Raw genomic sequence first — 27,671 nt, 5'->3', positions numbered from 1 at the left:
CAATGCTTTGCTATGCAGTCCTCTAAGGAGAAATGGCAGTGACAGGAAGAAGCGAGAGAGCGACAACGTGTACAAGAGACGCAAGAACAGCGTGAAGAACGTCTTGCAAAGCGTCGTGTCGGCGCAACGTTCTACCTCGCAGAGTGGTTCCACGTAATCGGTCACCGATGAATCTCAACACCTGACTGCTCAGGAACGCTGCAATGCTACCATGCGAAGGCAGCGCGCCGAAGAATCGCCAGAAGAACGCGCGCACCATTGCTAACACAATTTACCCGGTTTAACCAGAACTAAACCACTGCCAATTTTTCCGCACATGCAGTAAATGCACCTTGATGTCAAAAAAGGTTTACCCATAACTGCTGCTGGTACTCATACTTCAACCGGAAAAGGAATCCTTATTTCTTCCGTGCTACTACTCCCGCTTGACGTAAATAAATTGGTAATTTGGTTTTTGAGGAAAGGAAATGGCGCAGTATTTGTCTCATGTCAGTGGACACCTGAACCGCGCCGTAAGGAAAGGGAGGAAGGTGGGCGTGAAAGAAGAAAGAGAGAAAGAAGTCCCGCTTGGCGTTCTAAGTAGGTTTTGAGACGCGCCTCAGCATCGGGAAGAGCGGACGTGTCTCACGTCGGCTCCGCCGAATTTATATCAATGATCCTATCTCGAAATATTTGCCGAAGCGCGACACCACCGTCTGGCTACGCTTCCAGAACAACGAGGAGGCCATCCACCCTTGTTCAGGTGGGACCGTTTTCTCAAGTCCTACGAGAATTTGAAGTTAAACGGATCGTGCGAGTAGCTAAGCCTTACAGTTAGGCCTCGACTCAGCTGCCCGCAGCGGCTCCGCGGGCAAACTCTGCCGCAAACCATGACAACCCTGACGCGATACGGCCCGGAGGGGATGTAGATCGTCACCATGCCACAGGCGAAAGCGCGTTTTCGAGAAGGTTACGGAAGCGATTAGAACGCGCAGCAGCCCATGACAACCGTTCGGCACGGCAGAAACGTTAAACGCCAGATGGCCGCGTCACCGCGGCAGGGGATACGCAGCTGCAGCGGACGCCCTGCACCCAAGTCAAGTGTTGGAAGCCTCCTCCGCAGCCGCGTCTGGACAAGCAAGATGCAGCGATCATAATCGAGCCAAAAGGAACGCTGGATCTCAGCAAATTCAGGGGAAGCAACGCGGTCGGAAACACCTTGCAGATGGCAGCTGGCGTGGACAATGGCTCAGCCGAGCTCACCGTTTGGCCCATATGGGAACAGAACATCGTCGTCGGGGTGCGCGACGCCCAAATAATGAGAGAGGGAGAGAAAAACTTTACTGTAAGAGGCATTCGGGGCACGCCCCAGGGTCCCCGCACGACCCCACTGCACTTAAGTGTTTATGTTCCTAAGGCCCATAACACTGGCAGCCCGGCCGGTGACGATGGCCTGCACGGCCGGGTCCTCCGAGCGCAGCAGGGTCTCCCATTCCTCCCAGGTCTTGAGGTTCTCTAGGTCTCGCGAGGGAGGGTCCGAGGGCAGAGGGCAGAGGGAAAGGATGTGGAGGGAAGAGGATACGGGTTCTGGGCATAGGGCGCAAGCAGGAGTGGGGAAGGAGGGATGATAGTGGGCTAAAGTAAGGGGTGAGGGGAGTGTGTGTATGTAGTCAGAGCCAGAGTGTTGCGTGTTTGTTATCTAGGGAGTGGTGGGGCGGGGTTGGAGCTGGCGTGAGGCTCTGTATACCTGCGTCAGCTCGCTGAATGAGTGCATGCGCTAATTCGTGAATCCCCGATCCGAGGCCACCCGAGCCCACCCGAGCCTGGCTTAAAGAACCTCGGGCTGAAAGGTTGGCGGCCTCGTTTCCGGGATTCCTGGAGTGCGCAGGCACCCATATCAGCTCCACTTGGCGGGGTGGGGGTGCATCGGACGAGTCCAGTATGCCAAAAGCAGGGACATGGACTCGGTTTCGAGCAAAATTTAGAATCGCTGTTTTAGAGTCACTTAAAATGTACCGGGCTTCCATGCGTGTGATAGCAAGTTCAATGGCGGCTTCCTCTGCAGCCTCTGGGGAGGTGTCTGGAGGGAGAGGTAGTGTGAGGAGGGTGGATGAAGAGGAGTCCACCACAGCTGTTGTCGCTTCATCACCCGTGCAGGCAGCGTCCACACATACGGCGTGGGACGGGTGCATATTCCTCGGGAGCGGCTTGATGAGGAGCTCCCGGTGAATTGGTCGTGGGATGGCGAGGAGGGTTGGATCGTTGGCCGGTATTCTTATTCCGAGGGTGTCCAGGATATACCGACCTGTGGCGGTTTGTGTGAGCCTGATGTATTGGGCCTGTCGGTGGGCCTCCACCGGTTCCCCGATCGGGTTGTAGAGGCCCAGGCCTAGTAATCTGTCTGTGGGCGTGTTGAGGGGAAGATGAAGTGCTACCTTGAATGCTTTGCGAATCAAAGCATCCAAAGCGTTCATATCGTGTTTGGATAGTTTTAGGTATGGGGTAGTGTGCTGCACAGGACTGAGGACAAAGGCACGAATGAGGCGACATAGGTCGCGCTCCTTCATGCCTCTGTGATGTCCCGAAACCCTTCGGATGAGGTGCGATATCGAGCCTACAACCTGATTGAGTTTCTTGGGGGTGGTGGTGTTTTTTCTATCGTTCTGGATGTGCAGGCCCAATACACGGATGGTGTCAACCTCAGGTACCGGGCCACCATTCAGTTCAATGGCAATGGGGGAGCGGGAAGAGCGGCGGTTCTTAGGCCGGATGAGAAGCAGTTCGGACTTCTCTGGGGAGCAAGACAGTCCGATGGTCCATGCGTAATTTTGGGTCAGGGTGGCTGCTTCCTGTAAGGTGTTCTCTATGCCGCCGTCACTGCCGTGGGTGGTCCACAGGGTGATATCGTCGGCATAAAGAGTGTGCTTCAGGTGGGGAATATTTGCCAATTTTCGGGCGAGGGGGATGAGGGTAATGTTAAACAGAAAGGGTAAAGGACGGGCCCTTGAGGGGTGCCGATACTCTGAAGCGTATAGGAGGGGAAGACAGAGGGCCGAAGGGTATCTCAGCCGTGCGGCCGGTGAGGAATGCTTGAATGTAGGCGTTCGTTCGCACACCCACATTCAATGGGGATAGGGCAGTCATGACCGCCTGATGTTAAATGCGATCAAAAGCTTTGGAGAGATCCAAAGCTAAGACTGCCTTAGTGTGACCTGGAAGAAGCGGGTCGAAAATGTCGTGTGTGAGTTGCAGCATGGCGTCCCGTGCAGATGGGGGCGAAATCCCACCATGCTATGCGGGTAAAGATTATTGTCCGCCATGTGACTTGAGTCTCGCTAACACAAGAAGCTCGAGGAGCTTCCCGAGGCATGAGGTTAGCGAAATCGGGCGAAGGTTTTGGAGTGTGAGTGGTTTGTTTGGTTTGGGCATGAATGTTACCTTCGCGTGGCACCAGGACTGCGGTAGGTCACCCTCCCTCGAGCACTGGTTGAAGTATTTCGCAATGTGGGTGATCGATTGGTCGTCCAGATTACGGAGCATGAAATTTGTGATTTGGTCTGCACCAGGTGCGGAGTTAGCGCGGAGAATCAGGAGGGCCGCTCTGACTTCTGTCTCCGTGATGTCGGTGTCGAGTGTGAGATTTGCTTGGCCTGTGTAGTGGGGTAGAGGTGTGCATGGTTTGAAGTGTGTCTAGAAGGGTGTCGGGATCGTCAGTGTGTTCGTGTGTGAGGCGTGTCACGTGGTCTTGTGTGATTTGGTGCGTGTGGGGTCAATGGGGTGTCGGAGGATATGCCATGCGCGTTTGCTGGACAGGCTTCCGGCGATGCCGTCACATATCTGTTCCCAGTTGGATCGGCAGAGTTCCTCAGAGTGGTGTTGGGTTTGTGTCTGCAGCGCAGCCAGCCGCTTTTTAAGTGTCCTGTTATGTTTGTTGCTTTTCCAGCGTTCCAGGAGGCTGTGATAAGCCTCCTGGAGGTGGGCTAGGCGTGTGTCGAGGGTAGGGGTTTCGGTTGTAGTTTCAATGTGTCGCGTGTTGTGGTGAACGTCATGCTTGAGTGATTGCACCCATGCGTCGACGTCTGCTATGGGAGTGTCCGGGAGGTCGGTGCGTGCAGCGCGAAGGCATTCCCAGTTAAGGAGGTTGTGTTGTATTTTGCGTGACAGGGTGGTTTGTATGGGACAGTGATCTGTATAATGTAATGATCACTGCCGAGTGTATGTTGTGTTATGTTCCAGGTAACACCGCGGATGTTGCGGCTCAGAGTCAAGTGCGGACTGGAGTCCATGCTGACACTGTTGCCTATCCGCGTAGGTGTCTGAAACGTGTTGTGCTCAGTGAGTTCGAGGTTATGCAGGAGCAGCCACAGCCTGCGACCTCGATGTGTCGTGGTTGTGTATCCCCTGTCAGTATGCTGCAGCTGTTGAAGTCCCCACCAATGAGTAGGAGATGTTTCCCTGCTACACGGTGTAGCTTTCGCAGAAGTGATTCTAGCAAGGCCATCGGCTGGGACGGGGGGTGGTATATGTTTGCTATAAATATAGAAGGAAGTGAATGTGTGTGATGTATGATCACGCAGGGCGTCTCAGACGTGATGTGATGAGTTTTGTAGGTGAGGCTGCGGTGGATGTGTGTGGACACCCTGGGTGTGTGAGTGATATCTGAGTGTGTAGATGTGTAGCTGGGGATGGTTGCCCGGTGTGCAGTCTCCTGGAGAAGAGGTATGTGGGGCGTGGGTGTGATGTTGGGAAGAAGTTGCAGAGGTGCGCGCTTGGCCCGGAAGCCGCGGCAGTTCCAAGTTAAAATGGGGAGATAATTAATGCTCCAGCCCGCCATATTGGATAGTGGGGGGATTGATGAGGGCAGTAAGACGGGTGTCAATTGGTATGTGTTGCTCAGGAAAGGTGGTTTGTGCTTGCAGAGGTAGGATGGAGGCAGTGGAGGGGGTTTGAAGTTGGTTGAAGCGATGGGTAAGATTATGTTCCATGAGCTCCACCATCTTGGTAAGCATAGCGTCTATGCGCTGCTCAAGCTTTTCGGTGAGGGTGGCGGCAAGGTGATTGAATCTGGCCTCGAGGCGGGCGTCTAGCTCTTTTAGTTTGTGGTCAAATTTGGTTTCGAGTGCTGCTAATATAGCGTCTATTTCTGGGGTCACAGGAGTGGGTGTGGCGTCTGACGTGCGCTTCTGCTTTGCAGGAGGGGTGCTCGAAGTGTCTGTGGATGATGAGGTCGAGTTAATCACAGGGGGTGCGGGTTGAGGGGGCATAGAGGGGGCGTGGGTGCTTAGGAGAGAGGAAATGCAGCTTACCTCGTCACGCAAGGCCCTGAGTTCCTGGTCTCTCGGATCTTCTTGGGAGGACTGGGGTGTTGGGGGATGACGAGTGGCGTTGCTGGAAACGCGGTCTGCCCAGGTGAGACGCGAGAAGTTCTTACTGCCATTCTGTCGGGTTCTGGAAGATGGCCGGGAAGCCGTCGAGCTGCGTCCGTTGGCTGTGCTGGGTTGATCGCAGCGGGAAAGCCGCGATGTAGACGGAGGAGAGAGAACGTTCCTTGGCGACGCTAGTTTACGGCCCCGTGTCTTGAAGTTTCCAGTTCCTGTCATATGAGGGTCTCCGCAGAGAATGCAGCTGGGGGTGCATGAGGGCACATCTTCCTTGGGATGGGACTGCCTGCAGCGGCGGCACTTATGAAGTCTTGGGTGGACACACACATCCGCCCGGTGGCCTGGGACGCGGCAGTTCGTGCAGGCGTCTATATGCCCTCGGTACGGTGTGCATCGGTGGAGGGCTCCTCCATAAAGAACGGCGCGGGGGAATGAGATTAAAATAGAACGCGTGGCGCGATGAGCTGCGGTCCCGGTTCTGTGATTCTCTTCGTTCCCCCTCCGAGCTCAGTCACCTGGGTCGGCGCCTGCGGCTGCAAACAGCGGCGACAACAGTTCAAAATTATGCACGGACGTGTGGACTAGTGCTCTGAACTCAGTCTTCCGTCAACGCAAGAATCAGGACACCATCGACATCCGCGTTGACAACTCTCTCATCAAGGATGTTGAGATCCTCAAGATACTGGGTCTGTACATGAATAACTACGGCAACAACCTCCTCACCCTCCAAAAACAACGGCTCGTGAGAGGGCAAGTCACCAGGATGATCGCCAGGATAACAACGCGGAAATCAGGGATGCAAGCAGATACTCTGCGACTGGTGCAGGCTTTTGTCGTAAGCCGCGTCGTCTACGCAGAGCCCTACCTCCGCCTCAAGAAACGTGACATTAAAAACCTCGACGTCATAATCAGAACAGCCTACAAGAATGCCCTGGGCTTCCTCCTTGCGACATCGACGGACCAGCTCTTACGACTGGGTGTGCACAACACGATAGATGAGCTGATAGAGGCACACCTCACGGCGCAGGTGGTACGGCTCTCCACTACTCGGACTGGCCGACAAGTCCTCAGTGATTTAAACATCAATTGGCCCCGGCAGCTAGACACCAAAACCGACATCCCAGCCTCATGGAGAGGACAATTCAAGGCAGCTTCACTACCCAGGAATATGCACCCCGATTTTCACCACTCAAGACGACAAACACAAGCCGAAGCCATGAAAAGACACTACGGCGGGCGCGCGGGCGTATTCTACGTCGATGCTGCGGGACCCGAGCAGGGAATGACGGCCGTCGCGGTAGTGCACCGAAATAAAACAACGGAAGGCCCACCGACAGGCACTATACATACGTCTCACGAAAACCACCACCGGCAGGCACATCCTACACACCCTCGGTGTCCGCCTACCAGCCACGGATCCTACACAGCTCCAGGTCCCCCGCCACATTCACTGCGAATTACTTATTCAACCTCTCCCCAAAACCTCCCCCCCTTCACACCCCCCTACCACGAACCCCGCCGCAGAGCTCGCGCACGGGCACTCCACAAACACTATGGCACGGAACCGTATGCCGTTTGGGTGGATGCCGCATGCATGGGCGAGGACGCGGTTGTAGCCATCAGGAACCCCTCCCTCCAACTGATTGCCACCCTTCACATATCCCCCGCTGCCACTTCCGAGGAGGCCGAAGAGGCCGCCATTGCCCTGGCCATCACACGCACGGAGGCTCGATATATACTGTCAGATTCTAAAACTGCCATACTAGATTTTGCTCGTGGGAGAGCTCACGTCCCTGCATTTCGCATACTGGACTCCCTCGCCGCGCGCCCGCCCCGCCATGTGGAGCTGATATGGGTGCCTGCCCACTCCGGGAATCCCGGAAACGAGGCCGCCAACGCCCGAGGTTCTCTCAACCGGGCACCGGCGACCTCCGACCTGGGGTTCTCGCGGGAGCGCATGCACTCATTCAGTGAAATGACGCAGGCCTGCAAAGCCGAGCGTCGGCTCTACCCTCCACTCCATCCCTCCCTCGACAATTATCATCAGACACTTTGGAGGCGGCTCCAAACACGTTGTTGTTGTTGCGACTGAGATAAGAATGAAAAGGAAATTGCACGGGCCTGCCAACTGGCTCAAGCCGAACCACCACCGCTGCCCCGTGCAGATAGAGGAGAGAGAAAAGATCAGAGGAAAGAAAAAGAAAAAAAATGGCTGAGGCTTAGCTAAGGTTAAGCCTAGTCAGATGCGAAGCATATTGATGGCTAGGCTTGGTAAAGTTCCTCGCTTTGTTCTTCAGTTGTTGTAGAACGTTGTCGCCGAGCCGCATATTGAGCACGCCGCTTAGCCAGACGTTCATCCCGCTCTTCATCGGTCTCTGTGGCACGCTGAAGCTTTCGCTTCTCGTTCAAATCAGCCCTGCTTCTAGGCGGCATCCCAACACCTGGCCGCCTCTAAGTGCCCGGAGAGCGAGGCAAGCTCAGCTTTATACCGCTGCTGTAGCGTCACGTGGTCAGCTGCAGCGCCTCTGATGTGGAGAGAGAGAGAGAGAGAAAACTTTATTTAGAAATGAATTCGGGGCACGCCCCAGGGTCCCCGCACGACCCCACTGCACTCAAGTGTTTATGTTCCTGAGGTCCATAACACTGGCAGCACGGCCGGTGGCGATGGTCTGCACGGCCGGGTCCTCCGAGCGCAGCAGGGTCTCCCAGTCCTCCCAGGTCTTGAGGTTCTCTAGGTCCCGCGGGGGAGGGTCCGCCGGGCAGAGGGAAAGGATGTGGAGGGAAGAAGCGAAGGGTTCTGGGCATAGGGCGCAAGCAGGAGTGGGGAAGGAGGGATGATAGTGGGTTAGGGTAAGGGGCGAGAGGAGAGTATGTGTTTGTAATCTGCGCCAGAGTGTTGCGTGTCTGTTATCTAGGGAGGGGTGGGGCGGGGGGTAGAGCTGGCGAGAGGCTCTGTATGCCTGGGTCAGCTCACTGAATGAGTGCATGCGATCCTTCGTGAATCCCCGATCCGAGGCCACCTGAGCCCGGTTTAAAGAACCTCGGGCTAAAAGGTTGGCGGCCTCGTTTCCGGGATTCCCGGAGTGCGCAGGCACCCATATCAGCTCCACTTGGCGGGGCGGGGGTGCATCGGGCGAGTCCAGTATGCCAAAAGCAGGGACATGAACTCGGCCTCGAGCGAAATTTAGAATCGCAGTTTTAGAGTCAGTTAAAATATACCGGGCTTCCGTGCGGGTTATAGCAAGTGCAATGGCGGCTTCCTCTGCAGCCTCTGGGGACGTATCTGGAGGGAGAGGTAGTGTGAGGAGGGTGGATGAAGAGGAGCCTCCACCGCCGCGGCCGACCGCGCGAGCCGGCAGCCCATCTCTCCTCTGCTGTGACGTCATGTTGTCACGTGGTCAGCCGCCGCGCCTCTGATGTGGAGCCTCCACCACCGCGGCCGACCGCGCGAGCCGGCAGCCCATCTCTCCTCTGCTGTGACGTCATGTTGTCACGTGGTGTCACGTGGTCACGCTAAAGGTCAATGGTAGCTCCACCGCCGCGCTCGACGGGCTGTAGTGTAGCTCTAGTAATATGCTTCGCATAAAAAGACGCGCGTCGCAGCAACAACCGCGTCCTCCGGAGCGGACGCTGGCTGAAAAAACAGATAAGCGGCCGTAGCCGCTCTTCGTCACCTCCCCCTCAAACACGCACTTTACCCTCCCCTTATATATATGCTCGCGCTATCACCAAGTCTACACAAACCCCTCCTGTACCCTCTGCCACCACCCCAAAGCCACTCTCGACCATATCATTTTCCTCTGCCCAGCGGATCCTCCCCCGCGGGGCCTGGAGCACCTTACCACTTGGGAGGCTTGGGAGACCCTACTGCGTTGAGGACCCGGCCAAGCAAGCCATCGCCGTAGGCCGGACTGCCAGCGTCATGAGCCTCCGGGACATGAACGTTTGAGTGCAGTCGGGCCGTGCGGGGGCCCACGGACCTGTGTCCCAAACTCCCGTGTTGCAAGTGAAGTTTTCAGCACCATCGGACTAGTAGCCAGGACATACTGGCTGCGGAAGTGGTGATTGCTCTAGCTGCAACACACACTAGCTCGGAATACCTTCTTACAGATTCACACACAGCGTATCGCAGTTACCTTAGGGGCAGGGTCGCACCTCTAGCAGCTAAAATCCTGCAAGACCAACCCACACAAAAAATTAGGCAGTGGCTTAGCTCTGGTTAAGCCTGGATATACAAGCGAAAAGCTGCAGTTGTGCTTGGTTTGACGTCATGGCTGTCGCAGTTGGCGCACAATGCACTGGGAGCACCACGATAACGGTGGAGGCGTTCGGTCGTCCACACACTGCCTGTACGGAGGCGGGGGAGGAGACGCGCGTATAGTGAATACGGTGCTGTCTTAGGAGGTTGCTCTACGGTGCTGTCTTAGAAGGTTGCTTTAGAGACATGTACTGTGGTGTACATTCCTTTCGGGTGTACACCAAGATATGAGAGACAGGCATTTCCTTTCCTTAAAACCAATTTCCCTTAAGACCCTTACGGCGCGGTTCGGGTATCCGCCGAGATATGAGAGAGCAGGCTTCGTTTCCTTTCCTTAAAACCAAGTTTCTTTTCATTTTCCTTCCCTTACGGCGCGGTTCGGGTGTCCACCGAGATAGAGAGCTTCCTGGCGCACTGTTTGTCTTTTATTTATTTTTTTTATTTGTGCCGGGTGTGACGTCACTCGGTTTCACGCATGCGCAGCTGTGGCAAATCTTGGCTCTGACGGCTCACGCGAAGCGCGGCTGTGGTGCGGGTAGTGAAGCTTTTCGCTTCAAAACACTTAATATGGGTACTCGGTCATCAGGGCATCCCAGGGAACGAGAGCGCACATGCCCCAGCCCGAACATTTCTCCCCCGGGCACCCAGTACGGATGCCGTGGAACCTCCTACCCCACTACTAACTTACAATGACATACTTCAGCACTTAAGATTATGCCGTCGGGTCTACCCTCCGCCAGCTAAGACACTAGACAGAGGGGCGGAACGACACCTCCAAACGCTACAGACCAACACTTACAACAACCCACGAAGACTACACGCAATAGACCCACAGTCATTTGACTCACAATGCAAATTCTGCTGGGAGAAGGCGGGTCTGTACCATACGGTACGGGCCTGTCAACGAAATCAGGCGATCACTACTAATAGCCAGCCAACGCAGGAGGGGTGGGAGGAAGCTCTGACCAGCTCGGAAGAAACGAGTCAAAAGCAACTCATCGAAAGAGCCCGGACAGCAGCCTACGCCAATGGGGTTCCGGACTGAGTTCTCAAACCGCCGCTACAACCTCCTAACCTATTTCATTAAAATATTTTCACCACCTTGTTGACAAAGAATGACCTCTCTTCGCAGCTGTAGCTCGACTGCCCTTGCCGGCTTATTGAAGCGACGTGGCTCTGTGGGCCTTCACCCTTCTCCTCAGGTCCCTCAGGCATCTTCGTTCCGCTCTAGGCTTTGTTTTCCCCTTCCTCGTACATCCCCTACAACACACTCCGTCCACGTATTATAATATTGCGTCGTTCCTCTTGTCAGTATCCTTTTCTTCTTCTCCCTGCCCTCTTCTCTTCGTGTCTCTAAAGTTCTGAAAAAAAAAAAACAGCGCCACAGGTAAAGAGTATATTCAGTGTACTGCTGGAAAATAACTGAAATGAGCATTGTCCATGCTTGCTGCAGTTGAAGTTCGCGGTTTTTTTTTTTGTATATAGTGGGCCATTTCAATGTTATAGTCTGGGAAGAGCAGCGCATCGTTGATGCTTACCGCAACAATTTTAATAGCGCGCTCATCGCTTGCGACTTAACAAAGTAGCATTTTTAATTGTTAAGTAATGTTTATGCTTTTTAGAGGCTATGCGTTCTGTTATATTTCAATAAGTACTTATTTTTAATTTTTTAATTGTTAAGGTGTTCATTGATGTAAAATGACCAGTAGCGCCGTTGTCGCAGAGCGGCAAAGTTAGAAAGCCGCATTGGGCGCGCACGCTCGATGTGTTGTTGTTTTGTTTCGACAATGATTACAAATACACGGTTGGCTACCAGACTGCTTGGAACTGCGCCGGAGCGGTCTAAGTTGTTCAGCGTCACTCATCAGGCGCTCTGGTGGCTCGTGAAGCAATAAAAGAAAGACAAAGATGGGGCACGCCCATGTTCGTCGTGTGTTTTCGAACTCCATGACAGTAAACAAAATGGCCGCCAGTCGGTTGTGAACAGCGTGAATAAGCGCATGTGCAGCTCTGACGGGACTTCTGCCGAGGCCTAGAAATAAACGCCGCCCTCCGCCCATCTCAGTTACATTGTATTTTTTGCCGACATGAGTGCTTTACATGGCTGTGGACTGCAGTAAATTGCCGTTTCGCCGCTACCTACTGAACTTCGTACTTTTCGTTGCCGACTTCATTCAGACGAGTGTCCGCCACAGTAGCAAGATGCTCTACCTCGAAGACTACCTCGAAAGTGAGTAATTCAGGAGTTTTTACTGCTGCTAGTGTAAACATTCTTTGTTTTTGACCACCGAATTACTTGATTGTGTGAATGAAATGCGAGTGGCTGTCGTCGTTCCGAGCGCGCGCGCTCGTTCGATCTGCGCGACTGCAGTAGAGTCGTAGCAACTATGAACTCATGTTTTGTACTCATGTTTCTTTCTCTTCGTAGTGATCGAGCATCTCCCGCAGGAACTTCGAGACAGGTTCACAGAAATGCGTGAAATGGATCTACAAGTCCAGAGTAAGTTGTTTTTGAACTACCTGCACAACCATTCGAACGTCGGCTAGTATTGAGAGCTCACTTCAAAGTGCGTTGACGAGTTACGTCATAGCTGCATTAAAAAAATGTGCATCGTACTGTAGCAATAAAGTGTTTTCAAGTTAGAAACTTAACTTGAGTAAAGAATGGAAACCGGTGTGTGAGCTTAATGAAGTACTGCCCACCTCAGATGCATTAGATATCTCACGTGAACTGCAGTTATATTAGTATGGCTGTGCACATTAACTTGTTAATGCATATTTACCTGCGGATGCTAGGCACCTTGTTTTCAGGCAATTCCTGCAGTACATAGAGCACTTATCTCTGGCATGAAGTTTGAGCTCATTATTTCATTGAAGAAATTGTTCTTGTGTGAGTCGCGCGTAACTGGAATTTCATTACAGGGAGCAAATCTTGTAACATCCTTGCCAGGATGTAAAATTCATCATGGAATGAACTGCATTTACATGCAAGTTTTCCGCTGGCAGAGATTGCCTGATTTTTTAAGATGTGCGTTCATACATCAGGTGGTTTTTTGTTAAGTGGCACACTGAAATGAACATGATAGGCTTGTGTGACGAGCGAAGCCTGTTTCAAAAGTAACGTAAGCTCAGTGTTTGACTCTGCAAATCTTTTTTCGTTGTTGTTCTCTTTCAGATGCCATGGACAGCTTGGACGAGCGAGTAAAGCAATTCTTTGCGAACGCCCGAAAGATGAAGCCCGAGCAACGAGACATGGACTTCGACAAGATCCGAAAGGTGGCCTCTGCACCTCAGAGCAGTGCTATCTTGCAGCTCAGTGCATAAAAAGCTGCACCGTCGCATTGCTCTTTGAAAGGCTTTTCACATGAGAAGTGTGGTAGTACTTGCCTTGGTTCGTCTTCGCACTTTTTACGCTGCTTGTGCCTGACGGACGTGCTTGGTGTCGATGTGCAGTGGAGCACCGGTGTGCTTGTTGCATGTCCTTCTTGCAGGACTATTACAAGGCGCTTGAGGATGCAGATGAGAAAGTGCAAATAGCAAACCAGATTTACGACCTGGTAAGTTGGCAGCCTTTGTTTATAAAACTCTGCAAACGTGTACCCGCTTTGGATCATTTCCCATATTTGCATACATGCCATTCTGGAGTTGCAAAACGCTTGAAGTTTTTACATTGTAAAGACACTGACGAGAGCTACATCGGATTTTCGTTCTCTGTAAAATTTGGTTGACTGGCAAATGTCGTTTTATCTCTTCCACTCGATTCAAGATCGCGATGTTGATAGTGATGTCTAAAGCGTTATAGATACTGCAGTTGGTTGGTGGGGATGAATTGCGGGTAATGTGTAGCCTCAGAGATCCAGACACAAGAGTTCTTGGGGCCATTTCGGCTTGCTCGTGAAAACGGCTTTGGGAGTCAATACTTGTAGTTCACTTTCTGGCCTTTTCTGTCTCGCAAAGCTTTTTGCCGTTAAAAATAGAGGAATCAGTTTACTGAGTAATCAGTTTGCTTGTTTAAAGACTGGCTTCATTATTCTTTGCAGCACATTTGTGCCTGTGCATAAACTGTGCCAAGTTTTGCAGCTACTTGTTCCTGTGGTAGAGGAATCAGTAGGGCATAGTGCTCTGTCAAAGAAAGTCAACTCCGCTTTTATGTCTTTGTTTAGTCTGGTATACATCTGTTTTTCTCCTGGCAGACAACACAACTTGTGAGAGGTGGGAACCGAGCCAGACAAGCGACCCCCTAATACTTTGTTTCAGTGTTGTGTGACTGCAGAGCTGTGAATCTGCGCTTGCTGCACTATTGCGTGTTTTGATAGTTTTGTCTTCGTTGCACCAACCATCAGGTGGACCGTTACTTGCGGCGCCTGGACCAGGAGCTTCAGAAGTTCAAGATGGAGCTAGAGGCGGACAATGCGGGCATCACAGAAGTCCTCGAGAGGAGTAAGGGCACCAGTCCCACTTTCTTCATTTTTCTTCGTTTGTTTGTTTGCATGCTCCATTAATTCTCTTTTTTTTTTTTGTCTTGAAGCCGTAACGCACAGAAAACCATATTCCTACTGACACAGAGTTCACCTATGTATCAGGATGAAAAAGAAGCGTTCAGATTCTCTCACCATGTGTATCAGATTAAGACGCAATGCTGTGTGGTGCAAAAGGAATGAGATGTGGGAGTAGTGTACTAGTCAGGCTTCAATGAGGGCTTTAATGGTCTACCTGGGTGTCTGTAACGGCTTCAGTCCTTACTTGGTTCCCACGATGAAACCGCACATCTGACTACAATAAGTGCACACTAGACAATTGCTGTACAGATTTTATCGGTGGGTTTCGTATTGACTACACTTATGCTGTTAACTTTGTTCCACATCTCCATCTTTCATTCGGAACTCACACCTAGTAGCACAGGTGTTGAATAAAAAAAAATTGGCTCTGGTTTAACTACTGCTGAACCTGGTAGAGAGCGAAAGCTATGGGGTATGGTACAGGGCTTGGCATCCGTAAGGTTGAGTGGGTTCTGGACACTGGATAGGTAGCGTGCCCACCCTGCCACCTTGGCAGGTGACAGTTAATGGTTCATCGCGAGAGTTTGCTCCTCCAATGAACACTGCATCCTAGCATGTCTGCCCCTAATACATGCAGCCCTCTCTCTCACCACCCCACGTACCTTGAAGTGGGAGTCAGGGGTCCACTGACCCAGGGAGCCAGTTATGTGCACTTCCTTCCCTTAAAATCATCAGAGTCGCTGGCCTCTTAGCTGCATTTCTGCCACAGCATTGTCAATGCCAAGGCATGCAGTGCCTTCATCGGTTTTGTAGTTTTGTAGCTTAAAGCGCCACTAAGGTGTCTACTGTCCCAGGGGGCCAGTTAGGCACCTTTCCTTTGCTTTGGAAGCTCCTGCTCTTCATTGTTTTCAAAGGGCGACTAAGGTGTCCACTGCCCCAGGGGGCCAGTTATGCACTTTCCTTTCCTTTGCTTTATCTGAAGGTCAAATGAAGGTGAAAACCACGCTGTGAGCAAGCTTTCCCTTCAAAAAAAAATGGTATCACTTATACCACCCACCTTGGTATTCTGGACACGTGCACTTGCAGTGCTTACTGCAGTCAAATGTGCACTTGCAGGACCCACTGTAGTCGAAAGTAGCCCTAGAGAAGTCATGTTTATTGGTGGAATTCCTGCACATTTGGAAGAATGACAACTTCTAGTGTTTGTATTAGTCAAAGGTGTCCCTCAGTCACTGTTGTGAACCCACCTTTCCAACCAGACACCCTGGGTGCACACAAGGCAATGGGTGGCCTATGTTTTCATTTTCTCTCTCTCTTTGTTTGTTCTTTTTTGCCCCTTGCAACATGGTTCAGGTTCACACTCAGAGTAAGGCAGTTAGTGCACTTTTCCTTTCCTCGTAACTTCTTTGACCTCTTCATTGGGCGGTGATGTAAGAAGCTTACCTCATTACTGCAGAGCAACATACAAGTTGTTTTGAGTGTCATCCGGCCGATGATGTGGCAGTATTTCCGAATGGTTCCTTCATAGCTTTCTGTGGTTAGATGTCATGCTGCAGCCTTGCTCTGGTGCATTCACTGGTCCGGTCGACTGATGCTTAATGTGTTCTCTTCCAATAGGGTCCCTAGAGCTGGACAAGCCACCACCATCATCTGTGAAGGCTGAGAGTAAGTGGACCTTTGATACCACTGGTTGCTTGTCAAGTGACTGCATGTATATCTTGATACCAATTACAACTTTATCTTACACATTGCTTGCTTATCTTGTATGTTCTTGATGTCTTACAAAAGCAGTGCACATTCTATGCTGCTGGTATAGCTCGCTCTTTCAGTCATGAGAGAACACTTAAACACTTGGGCTGTTGCTAAGATATATTTAGGGCTTATTTTTTCAGGTCAGCAGGCAGGCATGCTGCCACTGACTATTAGAATGGTTGCAACAGTTATGAGTGGAGTGCGAGCCTAGCCTAACAGTTTTGTTGTGTGCTCACCTGCAGCATTACTTTCACGAATCCATTTCTGGGATGATAATGAACCTTTCAGATGAGTTGAAAAACGCAGTGTGGCTGTGTGGATATGGTGCCCTGATACTGAGCAGGTTTGAGCCTTGCAGTGGCAGCCATAGTTCAATGAGCCTAAAATATGAAAACACTTGCATGCCAGAATTTTGGTGCATAATAACCATCCCCAAAATGTTGGAATCGCTGCTGAGCTCTCCGTTACGTTGTGCCTCATAATTGCTCAGTTGGCTTTGGCACGTAAAAATCCATATATTTATTCTCAGTGCCTCAAAGGCCCCTGTAATGATCCTTTGCGCGAGGAGTGAGCACATCTGTTTACAGACAACTTGTTCGATGATGCGCTTGAGAAGTCGCCATGATTACAGTTGATGACAGAAGTAACGGGAATCATTAAGAATGTTTGACAGTCACGCCAAGCTGCGTGTTGATAGCTTGGCGACCGAAAACAACCCCGCCGCACTTTGCCCAGAGCGCAAGCACGTGGCGACCTCTCTGGGTGGCTCGTCGATGAGTGGCAGCGGGCAGCAGCCGGAGAAGCGCCAGGCCACGGAGCGGGTCCTCCCGTTGGCCGGCGAGGTGTCGGGCGGCCGGCCGATGGCCGCCGCGGTGGGCGCTGCGGCGGGCACCGCAGCACTGGCACCCGCAGACAGGCTCCTCATTCCACCCTCGGCCCTCACCTATGGTCTGGGCAGTAACGCCATTGCTGCAGCTGCGTCACAGGCCATTGCTGCCACCCAGCAGGCAAGCATTGTCACTCTTCGCTTTTCTGGAACGACCACGTTCACTATATCGCTGCTAAAGCTAGCCGTGTATTAAATTTTTGAATGCTCAGTTTCAGGCAGACGCCCGCCAAATTGAAAGAAACACTGTTTTTGACAGAATATGCCGCTGCAGTGGCTTAGTGATTATGGCGCTCGGCTGCTGACCCGAAAGACGTGGGTTCGATCCCGGCCGCTGCGGTCGAATTTCAATGGAGATGAACTTCTAGACGCTTGGGTACTGTGCGATGTCAGTGCATGTTAAAGAACCCGGGGTGGTCAAACCGGAGCCCTTCACTACGGCGTCCCTCATAGCCTGAGTCGCTTTGGGACAAAAACCCCCATAAACCAAATAAAACCATCTTAGAATATGGTTGTGCGACTTGGGATCCTGAAACTAAACCACTTATTAGCAAACTTGAACAGATTCAGAAACGTGCGGTGGGATTTGTATCCGCTAACTATGGTTTTACCCAAAGCTCCTCTGGGATGTGTAGGAATCTTGGGTGACCTCTCATAAAAGACGGAAGTATCTACATCTGGAGCTGTTCTATAATATCTATATAGGTGCAACAGGTTTGATAAAAGATGCATACCTTAAATTTTCCAGCTATGTATCCTCCCATTTAGACCATACTTGTAAAGTTCAAGAATACATGTGCCGTGTAAATATATTAAGAAAACTCATTCTTTCCGAAAACAGTCCGCAATTAGAATAAATTTTCAGAGGAGGTCGTTTCAGCCCTGCCATCTTCTTTTGGAAATACTTTGGCGCGTCTTTTTCTAAAGTAATATTTCTGTTCATCGCTTTGCTTTTTCTCTTTCTGTGAAATTCCTGAACGCAGTTTTCATTTATGGGTGGCATAGTATATTTTCCCATTTGTAGTTGACTATTTTCGGATAAGTATGTACCATGTCTGAGTTCCATTACAGTGTGCTTTCTGTATGTCAATTTTATTTTACCTTGCCTTCCTGTGTTTGTTTACTCTTCCTTAGTACTCATTTGTTTTTGTGTTTTTTAGTGCCCCTTAGTGCTAGAGTGTTTTTGTGTTTTTTTTACTCTCCCTTAGTACTCGTTTGTTTTCAGATTAAGATGCGTAGTATTTTTTGTTTATATTGTTTACTTGTGTTTTTTTTCCCCTTTTCTATATAGTTTGTCTTATGTATGGAAAGGTATTTTGCCCCCTGTAAAACACCCCTTTACAATAATGCCTACAATGGGTGCCATAGGTATAAGAACACTTTTCGTTCTTAGTGAAAATCAGTTGTTTTACTCTTTTGTCTCTGTTCAGGTTTTTTGAGCAGCAAAACACACATTTATTGCTTAGAAGATTGGATTTGAACGGGAAGCACTTTTTTTTACTGTCACTCGATGCAAACTTGGGATGTCAGTGCACAAAACGGGCTCTGTGATCACTGTATGGAAGTGAATCACAGTGCGGCCTGTCCTCAGAGATCTGCAACAGAAGTATTGAAGGCAAGTCCCAAATATTGTATAAAACAAAACTTACTGCCGGATGTTACCTCTGGCCGAAATTTGAGCGCAAACAAGCCAACGGTTAGGCTCAGTAGCTGTAGTGTCTTACCGCCAAGAATGTGGCCACGAATTCTGCACCCAGTTCGGGCAGCTGCATTTTAAAGGGAGTAAAGTGCAGAACACTCGTGGCAAACGCAGGAGAGGTGGCCAAAAGTTAAGTAAATACCATTTCCAATCTCGTGATGTGTGGTTCCATCATGCCATCACTCTTTTCAATTATCTCTGCACTGCACAGGCGTTTTTTTTTTTTCGTTTTTTTTTTTTTTTCATGTAACGGAGGATGTTTTTATGTAACAAATATTGGGGGCACACCTGACATCCTCGTTCATGCTTTCGGGGGGCGCTCATAATAAGATCATCAAACTTTCATGGTTCATTCGTATCTCTTTTCTTATTTCTTTTGGAGGAAGTGTACTGTAAACAAGTAAGAGACAGGAGCAGTAGTTCACATAAAAGAATGCAGAATTGCTGGAAAATGATTGGCAGTTTCAATCAAAACTACGGGAACATGCACTGAGATCAAAATGACCTCCCTATGTATCAAAACAAGCTTAAAACCAATGCTTTACAATACTCCTTGGCATAATCTGTGCTAGTGAACGTTCTGTGTTTAGAACTGCACAAAAAGAATGTTAAAACTCAGCTGGCATTTGGTTCTTTTTAACGCAGAGTCAATAATTGCAGGTTGCCAGCTTGGCACTGTGGGTATTTTGTAGGCCATTTTATGAAAGCTGTGATGTGAAAGCTTTTAAGTCGCAACCATATGTACTTTTGATTGTGAAGTTCTTTTTATAAATTTTGTGCTGCACACTTGTTTCTGTGTGCTGCTGCTGAGAGCTAAGATATTGCTGCTGCAGTATGGTCGTTCGTGCGTCACTTGTACAGCCTGTAAGAAGACGACGATCATTCTGCACGCAGACCAAGCATGAAAAAACGCATCTTTCCAGGCATGATCACTACAGGCTTTCCACCATAAGTGGCTGCGATGGGTAGAGCAACCACGGTGCTAGCTGTGCTCACGTTGCATTTTGGTTGTTTGGTTTATTGGGATTTAACGTCCCAAAGCGACTCAGGCTATGAGGGACGCCGTAGTGAAGGGCTCCAGAAATTTCGACCCCCTGGGGTTCTTTGATGTGCACTGACATCGCACAGTGCACGGGCCACTAGAATTTCGCCTCCATCGAAATTCAACCGCAGTGGCCGGGATCGAACCTGCGTCTTTCGGGTCAGCAGCCGAGCGCCGTAACCATTGAGCCACTGCGGCGGGTCGTTCGTTTCGTCTTTTTGAAAAAACAGGCTGCAGTAGAACACTTTATTAGCTGAGTAGCCAAAGATCAGCAGGATCGCTTTAATGCGGATTCTCACTGTACCGTCAGCATACCCTCCCCTGTTATGGCTTTCTTTCATTCCCTCTCCAATGGCACCTCGTGCAGATGCAGCAGGGCCGGCGCACGGCCAGCCTCAAGGCCAGCTACGAGGCCATCAATGCTTCGCTGCAGAGCCTCACCTCCCGGGAGTTCACCATGGGCTCGAAGGACATTGGCTCCCTGACCTCCCTGACCCCCCCGCCAGCCCCGACCCCGCCCCAGGTCATGGCCAACCCCACACCGGCCGCCGCTGCCGTGGTGCCCCCCGCAGCTGCCCCCGAACCAAAGCGATCCTCGTCCAAGAAGTGAGACATGTTTCAAAGCTTATCCACGCAGCGTACTGTACCTCACTGTCTTCATGCAGTACAGTTGAACCCACACATATACAGTAAAAGCTCATTAATTCGACACTGACGGGACCGCGAAAAATTGTTGAATTATCTGAATGTCAAGATATCGAATGAACAACAAAAAACAATGTTTGCGGCAACAGTACGTACCTTTATTTGGCAAAGAAATCTGTTATCGTCGTCTGCTTTTTCGAGCGAATTTGAGCGACTACGATAGCTCTAACAGCTGCCAGGTGCTCCGCGGCACACGCACCGTCAGGGATTTGTTCACAGAAGTCCTCCCACACGGACAAGGCTTCTGCGGCTTCTTTCACCGTGCACTTCGGTATTTGGGACAACTGCTCACAATCGTCACCTTCCGACGAATCGTCGTTGTCAGCGCCTGTCACTTCAATCATTTCATCCTCGGTCAGCTGACAGGGCACAAAGGCGAGGTGCGCAGGCACTGTGCGCTACCCACTCCAAAGCAGCATGGGGAGGAGCTGAAGCAAGAGCGGCTTCTGCCGCTTATCTGTTTTTTCAGCCAGCAGACTTATCTTTTCTCTTTATCTTTCCTCTGATCTTTCAACTCTCCTTTATCTGCACATGGCACAGCGGTGGTGGTGGCTGGGCTGAGCCAGTAGGCAGGCCATTGCAATTTTCTTTCATCCTTCTCTCAGTCGCTACAACAACAACAAGCAGCGCAGTAAACACGCTGACAAAGCGCGCAATTACCAATAAAAGGCGCCGCCTTATGGTTAAATAACCGCGATCATAGCAGCAAGAACACGTGGAAACGACTACACATGCCAAAACGAGACTTGCTGTCGATAGGGTTAAGCGGACCACACCAACACGACTACTGCGACACAACAGCACAAAGAATAGACGCCACACGTTTCGGCCGCCGCTAACCTTGCTTCCCTCGCCCTCTGGATGGATGGATGATAACGGCTTTACCCTTTGTATCGGGCGGTAGCTTTTGCCACCTAGCCTATACTTCCCCCATTGTTAATTTATTTTTCTTTTCCCTTTCTTTCACTTTCGCTCTTACGATGTCTAGTCTGGCTATCCTTTTCCCCTCCAAATTCACCCCTCCCTTGATTTGCGCCACCAATCCTCCAACCTCCCCTTCGTCAATGTCACGCCTTTCCCATCCACTCACCCGTCCTCCCCAGTAAATCTCTCGCGCTGCTGATGACGATGACCATACGGATGGCCTATCAGCCGTGCAGTAGCACCGCTCGTGGCAGTGTTTTTTTCTTTGTGCTCCCGGCGTACTGGCTTGGCGGGCTGCGGAGTGAAGTTGAATTAACCGACACACAGCAAAATTTGTTAAAATTAATGAGAGTTTCGCCCCATAGACTCCTATGTATAATTGTAGGGACATCGCGTGCGTGCTGAATTATTCGATTTCCCGAATTAACGGGGGTCAAATTAACGAGCTTTCACTGTATTGAACTCACAGGGCAATACCTGTGAGTTCGATATAACATGTAATTCAGTAAGTACTAGTACTACCAGTAAATTTAGCAGCTTACAAACACATTGAGAGAGAGAGAAAAATTATTTCTATGATAGCACTTACTGTTCTCAGATTGTCAAACATTTTTTTTTTTTTTTTCGGTTCTTTCATCTCTATTGCCTTGGAGAGAACACATTTTTCACTATTACTGATGGACCCTGAGCAGTTGCAGCTTTTATCGACCTATCAACATGCAACAACAACGAATGATGCTGAGTGCATGGAGCATGTCGAAGCATGTGGGCACAGGTTCTCTCAAGTCCTTCTCGCAGTTCACATCTGTGTTGTCCTGGTTATCCACGACGCGTCAGCAATGATATCTTCATCCCTAAGCCCTTGGTCTCAACATTATCCGCGGAGACAAAGTTGCCTGTGGCCGCCTCATCACAAATAGACCAGGAAATTCGGACTGCTAGTCCCACAAATCAAGACCCACAATGGCTTCATCGAGCTCACCCAGCGAAGAACTTGCTTCGTCATCTCGAGAAAACAGAGACCAGAGTGCTAGAAGCAGTTCCGTTGAGTTTCGTTTTTTGACATCATTCCACGAGCCACTCAGCATAGATGGAGCACCTAAGAGGTTGATTTTTAGGTCTCTTCCACTCCTCAGGTTCTGTAGGAGCTCTTCAATCGGACGTTTCTTATAACCATCCTTCACCGTGTGGTTTATCCCCTGGTCCAAGGGTTGAAGCACCAACATAGCAGTGTTTCTGCACTGCTGCACTTGCACTGCAGCGGTGTGCAGATGAGTTGTCTACGATGAGGCAGAAATGTTCTCGGTGTACTAGGTCATCGTTCCGAGGCAGACTTGATCTTGATGTTCTAGGTCATACCGAGGCAGACATGTTCTCGGTGTACTAGGTCGTCATTCCAGGCAGACTTGATCTTGGTGTGCGAGGTCATACCGAGGCAGACATGATCTTGGTGTACTAGGTCGTCATTCCGGGGCAGACAGGATCTTGGTGCACTAAGTCGTCATTCCAAGACTTCAACCACTTGGCAAAAAGTTCACAGGTCGTCCGCACTCTTCGATTGGACCTGTAGGTTACCGGAACCGAAAGCGCATTCTGCAAGCATCGTGGAGACTTGCTTTTTCCGATTATGAGTGGGCAAAGCTTCGTCGATCCATCCATGTTTGTGGCGAGCAACTGTCTTATTTTAGTTTTGTTAGTTTTAGTGTGAAAGCACTAGTTCGTAAGGTTCAGAGCCTAGCAGAATAGTCTAGTGTATGTTTGTGCAGCAGGCTGGCCTAGCGCGAGTGCTCTGGCCCGCGGCTCTGCTCACTCATCGTCATCTGTGCGGAGCACAAATCCATGTTTTCACACTGATTCGAATGTAGTTCACTGCAGGTTTGTACATTCACCTGTTAGCTGACAAAACCAATAGTTTCTACTTTGCCATGTGCACAATTTCAAATAGGGTACGGACTTCTAGTGTGTTGTGATTTACTGTTGAAAATGATTTACTCTTTCATCTTGTCTGTTTGGTTTATTTTGGGCATCACATTAGAGCAACATATGCACATAATGGGACTAATATTAACAATTTCAATAAAAATCTGCATGGGACAGCGGTAAACAGTGCTGAAGCAAAGTACAGCCTTTGTCAAAAGTTTGGAGCCCAGGGGGTTTTCTTTTGAGCCACACTGTGTCGTTCTTAATGGATCTGTAGCGCTCCATATTTCCTGAACGGGAGAAGATTTCTGGTACTGCCTCCCGCAATAGGTAGGACTTGCACGAATGCTCCTGGAGTCCCAATATAAAGCTCAGAAGTGGACCCCCTGGGCTCTGAACTTTTGACAAAGACTGTACATCGTTGTGTGCATGTCAGCACAGCATAATCGCATAGTTTCACAGCTCATCATGTTCGGCGATTACAAAATTTTAAGCCCTTGAGTAAATGATTAGTAATCAAAACAAAGGGATTTTGGTAAAATATTGTACTCGTCAATTGCAAGGTCATGAAATGAAAGCCACAATAAACTGGTGCATGCAGATGTAGGTTCTGCTTTTTGTTAGCGATTGAATTGAGGAAATATGCGTTCGGGAGTTTCGGCATGCTCGAATAGGATTATTGAAATCTGGAAGCATGTGGCATTTTGTAGCAGCAAGCTAGTTCGCCATTCCAAGGTGTTTGAGAGGACAGCAGCTGCTGCAGTCTGTTGAAGTCGAATGGCTGGTGATGAGTGCTTGGAATTGGTTGACAATCTCGCTGTGCAATGTGCAGGCAAGGCCGGGCATCAAGCCAGCAGCAGCAGCCTGCTTTGGCACCGGCGAGCGAGGACTCTGGGGACTCCCTGCTGCTCCTGGGTGGGGGTGCGGATGAGGCGAGCCTTGACTGGGGCTGCGACCCCAACGAACCCCGCTACTGCATCTGCAACCAGGTGTCGTACGGCGACATGGTGGCCTGCGACAACGATGACGTGAGTAGACGCACGCAGTGCGCCCCCAGCACATTGTCGCCTCAGTTAGCGGTGCTCGGGGCCTAATGAGAAAATACAAGGGAGGTCGATGGTGGTGTTGCAATGTTAAGGGGCAGGCAGGATTAGCCTTACATTTAACAGGTAACACCCTGATTCCGCAATGCCTGCATGACTGCTGAGGTGTCTACTGAGTCGAATGCTTTCTCGGAATCAGTGAATGCTATATATAGGGGCTGGTTATATGCTGTGCATTTCTCTATCACCTGATTGATAGCGTGAATGTGGTCAATTATCCAGTATCCTTTACGAAAGCCTGACTGATCATTTGGTTGATTGAAGTCTAAGGTTGTCCTGACCCTATTAGCGATTAGTACTTGAGTAAATACTTTGTAGGCAACAGACAATAAGCTGATCAGTCTGTAATTCTTCAAGTCTTTGACGTCTTCTTTCTTATGAATTATTATAAGATAAATATATATATATGAGATCAAGAAGTTTGCAGGGATACAGTGGCCGCAGCTGGCGAAGGACAGGATTAATTTGAGAGACATGGAAGAGGCCTTTGCCCTGCAGAGGGCGTAGTCGGGCTGGTGACAGTGGTGATGATGAACAGGTCAGCAATTGCTTCACGTGTGTCGCCCGTGGTCTAAACTACATGCAATCCTACCACTGCTCGAGAAGGCCAGTGTGTTCTAAGAACTTCAAAAGCAGCCTTGCGAATGTGCGTCTCTAAGTTTGTAGACCTTCAGGGAACATGATGTTAGTGGCACTGTCTAGAGACATTCTGTCTCCTCGGTCTGTGCAGTAATATAGTGCTCCTGAGAAAAACACAGGCACTATGCAAAATGGAAGGGAGGTCGATGTCATTGTTGTGAAGCGCTGCGTAATGCAATGGTGCAGTGTTGTGAAATGAGCATAATGAAATAAGGGCTAAGCATGCGGGCCAGTGCTTTACAACAGTGCGCTGTGTCGCCGTCAGAACCACTTCAGCATTCTTTTTTTACCACGAAACACACACAGTGTTGCTGCATTAACTGTATACTGCCCCAACTCATAGACCTCGCTAGCCAAAAAAAGTTGAGCCTCTTGAGCTTCCTTGTCAGTGTCGCTTGCGTTGGATGTTTCGCCATGTGATGAAGGCACTTCACTACATTGTGCAGTCCAGGCAGAATTGTCAAAGACAATGCTTCAGCCAACACAACTGATCAAAACTGTCCTGGCTTACAAGGAGATGGAGGGATGGGGCTACTGCACTCGCGAGTATATATGCATAGTATGTGCCCTTCAGGTAAACATTGCTCTTCAGTGCTCTTCAGGCAAATGCATACCACAGACCATAGAATGATGCTCGTTGAAATAGCTTCACCACCAAGCTCAGAAGCTGTGAGAAGAAGCCAACTTTTTAAAGTTCATGGGGCTGTGAGTCAAAGCATGCGATGTGCACACGAAAAAAATAAAATAGAGCTGGCTATGAACGTAGAAAGAAGGAGGCATCAGCCGCTGAAAAAGAAGTGTAAAAATGCAGTGAAGAGTAGGGAAGGGAAGAAAAGGGCGAACATTCACAGCACGGCAGCGTGAAGCACACGGAAGGGGCACTGCATGAGCGGTAACCACCGCTCTATTGTCTCTTAAACGACGCTGAGGCCGCGGCAAATGATGCCGTGCGCAGGCAAAACTTTGGTTTTCAGATGAAATCAAACTTGCGTTATATTCATAGCCGCATTGTCTTTGTGCAAATGCGGTACTTCCTCAAGGCCTAAACAAAATCGAAAACGTGATGACTGAAAATAAATAAATATCACATAAAGGGACAATAAGAGCCAGATGGGAGGTATTTGTGAGTGTTTCTTTTCTAAACCAACTCTGTGTTTAGTAAGTAGCCAATTAATTACTAGAGTGCATCCTCAGAGCCATGCCATCACCAACAACTGATATGGGAAAGACCTTGATGTAGTCAAGATTTTTGCTTGTCTGAGTCACACTACTATAGAGGGGTTCTACTGTAGCATCACTGTAACTGTATTATTTTTTTTATATAGCTTTTAAAAGCTTCATTTAAGTGAATGTCACATCTTTATCAGTTGAACAGGGTAATCTTGTCAATACAGGCCAGCTCAGTTTGTCCGCATTGTCCCTTGAAGGATGGTCTGTATCTATAGATTATACGACATTCAAACGACAAGGAGGCTACATTCACTGAAAATAAAGCTTCTATAAATTACTAAAGGTGATTCAGTTCCGTGATTCAGTTCCACCTAGTAATCACAGATTCTTTTTCAATACTGACGTCACAAGTTTGAAACTAGTGGCAGGAAAGGAAAAAAAGGTATTCATTTTGAAATCGCATTTTCTCGGAAATGTAAACGCATCTTTTTGTTGTGGAAAAAACATGACTCAGCCAGAAAAAGCCACAAAATGGATTTTTACTAGGAGCAAAGATAGGAGTTGTCCTACAAGTTGTGGCCTTGGCGGATTTCATACCTCCACAACAGACTGCACAGCGCTGTTACATTCCACTAGATTGTTGCACACTTATCAGTATTGTGCTGTGTGTCTGCTGGTGAAAGAACACATAGTAATGATAAATTCTCCGGGGTTGGTGATGTTCAGTTCTTTGTAGAGCTGCCCCCATTGTGTACATGATGTATGCGATGATGACTTCATTATATTAGTGCAAAAGCACCTATACGCTCACCCACACCAGCCAAGAATCTTGTCATCTTTGGGTCTTGAATCTTGTCCATGTCCATGACTGGGAGTCTGAACTCTCGGCGGTGTGAACAGATCAGTTTCGCAGGCCGCTGCACGAGAGCACTAGGCTATCGACGCAGCTGAACACGCCTTGTGTTAAACTGTTAAACTGCAACCCACTCTCGCCCTGTGCATTGTTCACCAGCTTCTTCATCCACTAATATGGCTTCAGGGCTTCAGATCTGTGCTTTCGCTCTATAATCGGTGTAACCAAGTGAATACCCTGGCACTTTTTAAAACTGTGATCAAATACCACTTCGTTAAATACTGTGCGAAGAAGCACTGAATCTTTTTTCACTCACCTCACTGCACAAGGTGCATTAGTGCACGCTTTTCACTTAATGAATTCATCTGGATGCATGCACTGTTCAGTTGTGCACAAAATTTCACTAAACCGCGCCTGGTGAAAAACATCAGTTTCTCAAAGTTAAACAGAGACACGATTTTCCTCCAGAATGGTTACACCACTATTGAAGCAACTTCAAATAGCTTGACATTCTTTCTTCACAGCTGTTTCAGGAGCTGCTACGTGCAGCTAAGAATTCTTTCATTTAAGCAAACACCCACTCTAGTAAAGAACGTTTTAAAGAAAAAAAAGGTGTGGTGATTTTTTAATTAGCATAGCTTAAAATGCAGTGACGAACGTGCATTTGACTGTGCTCGTTTTTTTTCTGGGCTTTCTTGCAGTGTCCGTTCGAGTGGTTCCACTACCAGTGCGTGGGAATCACACAGCCGCCGAAGGGCAAGTGGTTCTGCCCCCAGTGCACTTCGGCCATGAAGCGGAGGGGGCGCAAGGACCGCTGAGTACTTTGCAGAAATAAAGGACACATTGTCAGTGTTGCTCTCA

General features: G+C 49.5%; 1 protein-coding gene across 2 annotated transcripts; it reads left to right on the top strand.

The window, feature by feature from the left end:
• Window positions 1-607: 607 nt before the first annotated feature.
• On the top strand, window positions 608-27,671 carry Ing3 (Inhibitor of growth family, member 3). Of its 2 annotated transcripts, XM_089551793.1 has the most exons (11): window positions 608-742; window positions 11,797-11,848; window positions 12,047-12,118; window positions 12,794-12,894; window positions 13,110-13,175; window positions 13,962-14,058; window positions 15,735-15,782; window positions 16,605-16,876; window positions 19,864-20,102; window positions 23,878-24,073; window positions 27,512-27,671. In XM_089551793.1, the coding sequence occupies exons 1-11, from the start codon at window positions 653-655 to the stop codon at window positions 27,626-27,628; spliced, it is 1,350 nt and encodes a 449-aa protein (XP_089407919.1). In that variant the 5' UTR covers window positions 608-652; the 3' UTR covers window positions 27,629-27,671. The 2 variants fall into 2 exon arrangements, with proteins under 2 accessions (XP_089407919.1, XP_089407920.1); XM_089551794.1 differs by lacking the exon at window positions 608-742 and having other exon boundaries at window positions 11,337-11,848.

The sequence above is a fragment of the Amblyomma mixtum genome, chromosome 7 (assembly GCF_055824585.1).
Source record: "Amblyomma mixtum isolate Tamu chromosome 7, ASM5582458v1, whole genome shotgun sequence".
Classification (NCBI taxonomy): domain Eukaryota; kingdom Metazoa; phylum Arthropoda; class Arachnida; order Ixodida; family Ixodidae; genus Amblyomma; species Amblyomma mixtum.
The sequence above is the reverse complement of the archived record's forward strand: the minus strand, read 5'-3'. Positions and strand labels throughout refer to the sequence as shown.